The sequence below is a fragment of the Strongylocentrotus purpuratus genome, unplaced genomic scaffold, assembly GCF_000002235.5.
Source record: "Strongylocentrotus purpuratus isolate Spur 01 unplaced genomic scaffold, Spur_5.0 spur5_scaffold_19, whole genome shotgun sequence".
Taxonomy (NCBI): domain Eukaryota; kingdom Metazoa; phylum Echinodermata; class Echinoidea; order Camarodonta; family Strongylocentrotidae; genus Strongylocentrotus; species Strongylocentrotus purpuratus.
This window is the reverse complement of record NW_022145604.1, coordinates 25,945,230-25,955,528: the sequence shown is the minus strand read 5'-3', so window position 1 is coordinate 25,955,528 and position 10,299 is coordinate 25,945,230. Positions and strand designations below refer to the sequence as shown.

Here is a 10,299-nt window from a genome sequence, read left to right as displayed (position 1 = left end):
ACAGATATCGGTTAATCTTTTATTTTCTTCCACTGTTTTGTTTTATTCATTTTATTTTTTAAATAATTTTATATTTGATTACTACGAAATGTTGTCCTCTCTCCGACTCTCTCTCTCTCTCTCTCTATCTCTCTCTCTCTCTCTCTCTCTTTCTGTCTGTCTCTCTCTCTCTCACTCTCTCTGTCTTTCTTACTCCCCCCTCTCTCTCTCTCTCTCTTTATCTTTCTGTCTCTCTCCCTCACTCTCGCCCTCCTTCTCCCTTTCGCTCTTTGTCTTTTTTCCTCACTCCCCCTTTCTCCCTCCCTATCTCTCTCTCTCTCTCTCTCTCTCTCTCGATCTCTCCTCCTCTTACATATCTTTTTCTGTCTACCTATTTATCCCTCTCTCTGGATATCTCCCTCTTACTACATGTATGTTTATGTCCTGTCTTCTTCCTTTTTTGCGTCGGTACCTCTACGCTATCTTTGCTTCTATCTTTTTGCAGAAGAAAAGAATTGATAATAACATTAAAATAAAGATGTTCTAATCATTGGTAGATTGGGTTGATAAAACAAACTTTCTTTATTTCAAGTGCCCTTCGAGTTGTACTCCATGTTTGTCTAATAAATCGGTTGGTTCATAAACTCGGCTAGGTAATTTAGAATATCCCCTTTCGCTGAGTCATGGGTTCAAGTACGCACCAAGATCAGTCACCAAAGATAGCTCGAATTCGGTTGATTTAATCAAAGAGAATATGAATTTTAATTTCGCAAGTAACATGCTTTTCGTCTAAGATGGTGCTAAGGATTTCGTTCACAACAATTATAACTTGTGTGTGTGTGATCGAAGCTTTATAGGAACAGAAACGGTTATGGGGAGTGTGGTGAAATTCAACATTTTTGTAGTATCAGTACTTGCTTGTCTCAGTAAAGCAGCGGCGCAATGGGGTGGACCCGGTGGACGAGGCACGGGGCCGTACTGGCGGGGTGCAACCACTGGTGTTGGTCCCAGGCCACCGCCGAGACGAACGGATCTGTGTTGCAAGCAAAGCGTCAGCTACGGAGGCAGTTCAGGTAATTAAGCAGTTTCATTGCTTCAATTAATGTCTTCTTTTTTCGTTGATTACGTTTATACGCAATATCTTATTGGACAGAACACGTTTGGAGAGTTTGGTTTGTGTATAAATACTAATATCAATCTGTTCGAAATTGGTTTTTAAACGTTGACCCTTCTTGGATTTTACTGGAGTTAATTTATTGTGTATAGTAATACATTTGTCAAGTCCATCGCAAATCATTATATCATAATAAAATTTATTTAGAATAGTAATACTTGATCTATTTCCGTGTACCTTAACACTTAATAAGTCAATTATGTCGATCAGTCGATTTGTGTTAGCCTTGTATCACAATCAATCAGTCACAATTAATATCAAAAGTCATACTTATCATTTCTTTCCGTGTCATAATTCCCCCTAGCCTTTTTTTTACATACAAAAGTTCTAACATTAATAAGATCTCATGCAGCTATATATTTCATCTTATCCTCGTCAATCCTAAATGAGATCCGAGATGAAACTCACGTGACTTCTACTGTAATTTGTGATGTAGTTCCCATGGCAACAGGTATTTTTGCTCATGGTCCATATTACCAGGGCCCCATTCTTATAAAGAGTTGCGATTGATCCGAATCTACAGCAAGTCCTGTAATCAATTACACATTAGCAGTCTCCTAATTATTTCTCTGTAGGGCCATGTATTATGGTTCAAGGCATGCCCACACAGAGGATTTTTTAATTTCAAATTTCAAATTTCAAATTTATTCATGTTTCCAACAAATCATTACAAATCAATTATCAGCATTTAAAACAAATGTAAGAAATACATGTTGGAAACAGAGGGGTTCACTTAAAAGCAATGCTTGTACAAGTGTGAACACCTCAAAAGATACTTACGAATAATGAGTAATTAAATTAACTAATCTGTAAATACAAAAGGAACTACAAAATAGGGGAAAGAAAAATGGGGGATGCCAACAGAGACGAGAAAGGGACAAAACAATGTTAGGGGTCGGGGCAAAATGCAATGAATTATTAATATTTTTCTGCTTCTTCTTCTTTTTTTGTATTTGTGGGGGCGGCGACGTACCCTAGCCCCCGCTGCGTACAGTTATGATTCAGTGGCTAAGCAATGGCCTCGTTACTGGGAGCCCCCAGGATCAAAACCGTGTCGATCAGCTATACAAGTGCCCTTTTATGAGGCACTAATCCTCATTACTGTCAGTTATGACTTGAGGACGTAGGTCCCCTAGGTGATTAGCATACACGTGCTTTAGCAGTCACGCAAAATGAACACTCACAAATTATTATTCAATACAATCTGAAAATGTATACTAATATCTAGATCTATTAGGAATGAATCATCGTCAAAAATCATTCCATAAATCGGGGTAAAAATAATTATTCCACCATTATGACCAACAGTGTATATAGTTGCGACTGATATCAATCGCAAATAAAGTTGCGATTAAACGCAACTGTTTTAAGACGGGGCCCTGCAGAGTTGAAGTTCACCCAAAGAAAGAATAGTTGGAGAGGGAACATTTCCTTTTCTTCTTTTTTTCCTGATCGACGATGAGCCTATAAGTTAATGAGAGGAGGCAGGCGTAGTTGTGCGGGGTGGCACGGGGGCACATACCCCCTTCCTATTGCATAGCTCGTAAAGGAGACAGGGAGAAAAGATATGGAAAAGGGAGAGGGAAAAGACGTGAAAAAGACACACCCCTTCACACATCTTCTCCCATCTTTCTCCTATATAACTACCAGCCTTGCAGATTTTTATCATGCTCATTTTAAGGTCGTTGTCCCCATTAAACCAGCCCCCCCCCCTTTATGCCTCAACCCACGCTATACACCAATGATAGGTGTTTAAGAGGTGAAGTTCACTCAAACATCAGGGGGAAAGAGAAATGAAAACACCTGTGAATCCATCTCTGTCGTGATAGTTGGGAGGGGGACATGTTTTCACCACTCTCTCAGGATATCAGACAAACCACAGGTTTCCTGTCATTTCAATTATCTTCGTCACCCTTGGCAACCCATGATGAGACAGTGTGAAAGATGAAATTATAGTTTTCAATAAGTCACTCCCAGAAGGACCTATGCGCGGTATTTCTAAATGCCCGCGTTTCGAACATATTGAAAACACGGATTCTGGACTTTATGGAATTTCATTAAAAATTGAAATTTCAGAGATAGATATTATGAACTTACAAGCAAATCATCCATCTCTCCAGTGCGAAAATATAATCTGCATTATTACAAAGATGCCTAAAAGTATCAGACCGTATTCATGTCTCTGGTCACTGGATTCATTGTGTACACACGCCTTGTGCACCATCTCCAGTGCCCCTCTCTAGCTAGCGACGTTAGTGGTTGTACACACAGAGAAATAAAAGGTGTTCTTGGGGAGTAAAACGAAATTGGAAAAATAGGGCGCCGCTTTTACACCTTTTAGGGAGTAAAACACGGAAATACGCAAGGGTGTATATTTGAGGGATGTAATTTTACACCCTATTTTAGTCAGACGAGCTCTGATTGGTCAGTGCATATGCGCATGCGCTACAGCAATGGCGCATCGTGTCAATATAGGTACTGCCAAATGAATTTTTTAAAAGCATAATTCACATATTTTAGTCATGTTAGGGGAATTATCATGGTTCATTTGGGCATATTATTTGTGTGAAAGTTATCCGATCAAGAATAAGGGGTTGTACCGAGGGTTGTATTTGATAATTTAATTCAGAACTGTTGTTTTATTAACTAGTACATAATTGTCTTCTTATACGTGTAAGTAAAGGGAAGAAATTCGGTAAGGCTGGATTGTGTGTTTAGGTAATTCCATTACATTTGAACCGATAACTCCAGCCATAAGTTAGTTCTTACAGTCTGCACTTATGTTGAGTTCACACTAATTGTTGTTTAGATGAGCATTAAAGCCTTTCAACATATAACTCGACATTCTGGTCTGATTTCTTTAGAGCAGTGGAACGTAGACAAAAGGGTGAGAATCAGTGACTGTTAGGTGATTACGAAGCATGGATGATTGATTGCTCGAGGGATGATCAATAGACCTGTTCACGGTTAGCACATTACTGCAATGACCCCGAATATCCACAGATCTTCAAAACATGAAGAGGTCCCACTTTGTACATTGTGAAATAATCACTCCTACAGCGATGGAGGTGCTACATAAATAGCCTTTGTTTCCCCTTTTCAAAGAATATTTCCACCTATATATCATGGAGTGCACTGAATGTGCATGAATGAATAATGATTACATAACTTTCATGACCACGTATCCAGTATTTCGTCTCCGTGTATTTCAAAATTTGTTCTGCAATGACCTTTATCTGCTCATGCTCTGACTGCAACCGTGAACTTGCTTATTGGTTGATGTTGTGCATAAAAAGGGTGTAGATTTACTCCCCACAGGGTGTGGAATCGATCATAAAGGGTATAAATTTCAACCCCACGGGTGTAAATTTGAACCCATTTTTCATGAAAATGGAACCAAAAGGTGTTAAATGAGCACCATTGGGTGCAAATTTCACCTTCTTATGAAAAAAGGTAATTTACTCTCTACATTGGGGAGTAAATTTACTCCCTGAGGGGTGTCACTTATGCGACAAGCAGTTACTCTCTATAGGGGGGGGGGGTGGTATAATGACAGAGGTCAGTGGCGTATCCCTAAAATTCAGTTTGAGAAGAGGAGGGACATATTCCGTCTCTGACCTACGCATGTATACTAGACGCGATATATAATCAGTTAGTTAAAGGTTTAGGGAGGGGCGGGAGATAGAGAGGGGATAGAGAGTTAAAAAGAGAGCGAAAAAGGGGATAGGGGGAGATAAGGAGGGGAGGGAGAAAGAGAGGAGGGAGGAGAAGGGGACGTGAAAGATAAATAGGGAGGGAGAGAAAGAGGGAGAGAGAAAGATAGAAAGAGGGAGCGGGTGAATAGAGAGAGAGAGAGAGAGAGGGGAGAAAAAGAGGAGAGACAGAGTGTGAGGAGAAAGAGAGAGAGAGAGAGAGCGAGAGAGGGGATCAGGGATGAATACAGTAAGCAGAAAGGCTATTGGAAGAGAAAAACAAAGGATAATAAAACAATGTATTTTCATTAGATCACATTTATACAGAATTATTGAACCTTATTAAAAATTACCTCGCCCTATTAACAAAGTAATTTTGTTTCTTTCATTTTCTTACTAATTGCAGTTCCGGTGCCATTGGCCAAGAACTGTAAAGACATCTTAGATTTCGGTGGAGGTCGAGACGGTGTATATACCATCTATGTATCTGACCTGGAGAGCTGTAGCAAGAGAGAGGTTTACTGTGATCAACAGAGGGACGGCGGAGGATGGACGGTAAGGATTGCGTATTTTATAGCAAGGGCGTATCCAGAATGGTTGGAAGAGAAGGGGCGAGGGTTCCCCTAGAAAACATGAATTCGGGAATCCTGCCAGCCCTCTCCCGTATCCTAAAGTCACTTAGTTTTTTTAATCTCTGCATTTGTTCATTCTTCATATTTTTTATATATTTATTATTTTATTTATTAATTAATTTATTTAGTTATTTATTTACTAATATATTAATTATTAGTATTTTTGGAGGGGGGGGGGTGTAGGGGAAAATAAATTTCCGCGGGGTGAAATAATTTTTCAGGGGACATGATATTGCTACTCCTCTTTCTCTCTTCCCATTCTCCTACCCTTTACCGAGGGGGAGTGGGGCGTGGTGACCACAAGGGCTCGTCTATGGAATATTAAAAATATCACTATGAATTCTTGGTAAGGAGTAACTAGTGTATTATTGTGAAAAATTAGATACTCTTTTAGTTCAAACTGTAAGTCGGTCGTACAAGTCACAGAAAGTAGGCCGTTTTAGCATTTTAGTGGCATGCTCCGTCTTCCACCGATCTCTTTGGGTTTTGTGACAAGTTTGTTTTGTTTGTTTGATTGATTTTATTTCTGTTTTCAAAAGATACAAATTCAAATTCAAAGTACACAAATTCGAACAATAACAAATACAATGAATAAAATGTTGTCGGGAAAATTATTCCAAATGTCCGGGCCGGAATGTCTAACAAGATTTGTGTGTTATTGATAATTTGGGATTTGTAAGATGGAAGTTTCCAGATATGCGAGTAGGATATGAATGAACAGAACTATTAAACCTAAATCAAAGGATGGTGGAAGTTGATTATTAATGTACTTAAACATAATAACTGCTACTTGAGTAGTGTTCAGATCAAAAATTGACATACTGTTTTCACACTGGCAATATTTTGCTTAACCCCGTACTATAGGTGGGGTGAAGGGGGGTCTTAGCCCCACCTATAGTACGGGGTTAAGCCTATTCCACTTTCTGTTCAGACTGGTTTTTACCAAAGTGGGCTTAAGTTGGCTAACCCCACCTATAGTACGGGGTTAACTAACCCTGCAAAATAGCAGGGCTAACTCCGCAATTGCGGTGCTAACTCCTGCTAACCCCGCAATTGCGGTGCTAAGCAAATGAATGAGAACAGAAAGGAAAAATAGTCCGGTACTATACGCAATGGAGCGTATCGCAGCTGGCCAGATGCGAAGTATGTCCAATCATAACATACACGATATCCGGGGTTAACGAAATGCAGTGAGAACAGCGGGAATTTTCTTATTCCGGAATAGGCGCTAGTACGGGACTAAAAACAGCGAGTGTGAAAAGCCAGTGTGAAAAGCAAATAGTCCGGTACTATACGCAATGGAGCGTATCGCAGCTGGCCAGATGCGAAGTATGTCCAATCATAACATACACGATATCCGGGGTTAACGAAATGCAGTGAGAACAGCGGGAATTTTCTTATTCCGGAATAGGCGCTAGTACGGGACTAAAAACAGCGAGTGTGAAAAGCCAAAAAAATAGTCCGGGGTTAAGGATAGTACGGGGCTAAGCAAAGTACGGGGTTAAGCAAAACCAGTGTGAAAAGTGTTTTATTAAAGGATCAGTGTGAGCTAAGAAATGCGAACCTGTACAAATACTTATGGCTTTCTTTTGCAGTTTAAAAGTAGAATTAATTTGTTTTGAACCACAATGTGCCCATACACTATTACAATATGTTATATACGGGAGAACTAGCGAATTATATAGTAGGAATACAGGGTGTAGAAGAAACTTTAGCTTGGAGATTATTCCAATATTTTTGGAAATGCACATTGTAACAAGGTGTAAATGATCATTAGAAGTCAAAGTTTCATCTATATAAAACTCCCCAAAACTTGAACTTAGTTTTCTTCTCTAGTAGCATATCATCGATTTTAATATATATCGGTGTTTCTGTATTATGAGAATGATGTTTGAAATATTTGTCAATCACTTCATTAATTACTTGATTGATGTTTAATTAATTAAATTCAATCAATTCATCATTCAATCAAGCATATCGAATCTATTTCTATATTATGGTACTGCAGGTAATCCAACGGCGTTTCAACGGCAACCTCAACTTCTACCGCGGTTGGCAGGAGTACGCGAAAGGCTTCGGGTTTCTGGACGGGGAGTTCTGGCTGGGGTTGGAATGGATACACCTACTCACACACCAGGGACCAACCGAGGTTCGAATCGACCTACAGGACTTTCAATACGAAGAGGCACACACGGTTTACCGCTTTATATCAGTGTCCGACGCGGCTAAAAATTACACGCTGACCGTACGGCGTTACGACACGTCGTCAACCGCAGGTAAAGCCGGTCAATTGGTATTAGGATAGGTACAGGGAATTGGAGACCCTTAAGCACATTTACATAATTTACATAAACATGAAAAATGTTACACATAAAGAAAGTTTTGTATTCTCTTCAGTAACTTCTTCTCTTTATTTAGTAACAAAATTGTGGGCATGATGTAACTGGTTAATAAGATAACAATTATTAATGACGTCTGCACCAAAAGTCGCTCATTACCTGCCTGTGCAGGTAATAAGAGGCAATTACAAATCAAGACATTTTAAATACAATTTGAATGAAAATGGGATTGTTATGGTTAGTTCAAACACTTTTTGAAAGAGATAAATGCAGCCAATGAACTTACTGGTCGATCATTATATACCAATAAAATGTATAATAATAATAATAATAATTATAAATTTTGGACCTGGTGTCCCCCATTGCCTGCACACATTTCTGATCAGACACCATTCACAATGTGCTGTGCAACACCCATTCACAACATACAACGGCCATAACTTTTCTGTGATGGTTGGCACACTTCAAAAACTTCATTGTAAAACTACTTTTTAAGAGCCACTTCTAAATATCTGCATACACCACAAAATTCAGTGAAAATTGTGTTTTTATATCAGAGCAAAATTTTACGATCAAAATTGGTTACCCTGGTCAATTTTGCCAATTTTCTCGGAGAAAGAGCACATTGTAGTCTTCGAAGTGAATTGCATATATGCAGTAGTGTTGTTAAAGGGCACAAATGGCGCTATAGCAATATTGGAGCCAACACGGAAAAACAGTGATGGTTTCAAGCTCGATGGTCTCCAATTCCCTGTGGTCTCCAATTCCCTGCACCTACCCTATGTGAAAGGGTATCGTTTGGACGAACGATTACTAAATCCTTTCTCATTGTTTTGTAAAAGAAATTGAATGCTAGACTGCCAAAGGTAAAATGATTTGCCAATTTTATTCATAGTACTTAACAAATGATGAGACACCATGCATGTATAAATATCTAGGTATATAAAAGTATATGATTTCACTTTCATCAGGGGTTCGAAATTTGTGAGAGATTTCACAAATTCCCCGGCCCCCCCTCCGGGAACGGAGGGACCGCAAGCGTGTTCCCAGAATCTCCGGTTGGTAACAAAGAAAAAGATCTGCCCATATTGACTTTACACACCGGACTTTTGCTGAAGGGGGGGGGGGGGGTGCTGAAAAGGCTCGTATAACAAAGATATAACCTGTTTCCCCTTTTCAAAGAATACTTCCACCTGTGTATCATGGAGTGCACTGATTGTGTATGAATGAATAATGAGTACATAACTTTCATTAGCGCGTATCCAGTATTTTGACTCCGTGTGTTACACTATTTGGTCCGCAATTACCTTCATCTGCTCATGCTCAGACTGCAACCGTGAACTGGCTTATTGAGCTCAGCTTTCACACGTACGATCGAAACCATGGTCTTTCTACCTGAGAATCGAGAGCCTTCACTAATACATCACAGTGCTCTCCTTCTTACAATCACTGCCATCATGATCTTGCCGCTACGACCTCAGTTAATTATTTTCCACTCCCGTTTCACATTTTACTTCTCAGGCGACGCTCTCAGTCCTCACAACGGCGCCCAGTTCTCGACCTTCGACGCCGACAACGACCGATGGAGCGGTAACTGCGCGTCCGAGTACTCCGGTGCCTGGTGGTACACGAGCTGCCACACCGCTAACCTCAACGGTGTCTACCTGGGAGGACCGACGAGCGACTATGCCAAGGGCGTGGTCTGGAACTCCTGGAAGGGGTATAGCTACTCCCTCAAGTTTGTCGAGATCAAGATAAGACCGCTGCCACCTCCGTTTTGATGTTGTAATAGAAATCAGTGAGATGGACGCTTTAGGGGGATAATGGATGTCCCCCGTTAAGGAGACAAGTTACGCATTAGTGTACACACGTGAACTTTGAACTACGCTGGTCGGTGTGGAGATGCATCTATGAGAATGACTTTTGTGACTATTTTATGTAAAAGAATCGTATAAAATATGGAATGTAACAGCCCCACCGCACTATTTTGTCCAGGAGGGAGTAGACCTCCCTGCATGGTCACTGACAGGTGGTTATCTCATCAAATAAGCTCTCAATTAACATAAGAAAAAAAGAGGATCATGGGGGACCAATGGTCAACGATTAGGCATTGTTTACTATATAGAGGGCGCCAGTAACTATACGTAGTGCAGTGGGGCTTTAAACTGGAAATAATCTGCGACAAACAGAAATATATCCGTATTCCACGAATTCATTTCTACCCGACCCTGTGTCTAAAATGACGTTCAACAAAAGAAAAACTTAGATCTCAGGCAAACTTCCTTTCATCCGATTGTGTAAAAAAGTGGAAACCCTGCTTCGGGTTTATAGTTTAACAGAATATACGGGCCATTTTTGTGTTTTGCCTTTTTCCCGATTTTTAAAAAAAAATGACTGTTCAGGCAGGGAATAGTCCAGAATCTGCCCGGTCCTTTATATTCCCTACACACACTTGATTCAAGCAGTCGAAGATGGCGTTATCA

General features: G+C 40.1%; 1 protein-coding gene across 1 annotated transcript; it reads left to right on the top strand.

Moving 5' to 3' along the window:
* Window positions 1–687: 687 nt before the first annotated feature.
* Window positions 688–9,870, top strand: LOC578226 (microfibril-associated glycoprotein 4-like). The gene is made up of 4 exons (XM_778411.4): window positions 688–1,052; window positions 5,252–5,400; window positions 7,486–7,753; window positions 9,338–9,870. Exons 1-4 carry the CDS (start codon window positions 851–853, stop codon window positions 9,595–9,597), a joined length of 879 nt encoding a protein of 292 aa, XP_783504.4. The 5' UTR covers window positions 688–850; the 3' UTR covers window positions 9,598–9,870.
* The last annotated feature ends 429 nt before the right edge of the window (window positions 9,871–10,299 follow it).

Coding starts and splice junctions, on each gene's coding strand:
- LOC578226 (XM_778411.4), top strand. CDS start 851: ATGGGGAGTGTGGTGAAATTCAACATTTTTGTAGTATCAGTACTTGCT. Junction 1,053..5,251: donor CAGCTACGGAGGCAGTTCAG/GTAATTAAGCAG, acceptor TACTAATTGCAG/TTCCGGTGCCATTGGCCAAG. Junction 5,401..7,485: donor GGGACGGCGGAGGATGGACG/GTAAGGATTGCG, acceptor ATGGTACTGCAG/GTAATCCAACGGCGTTTCAA.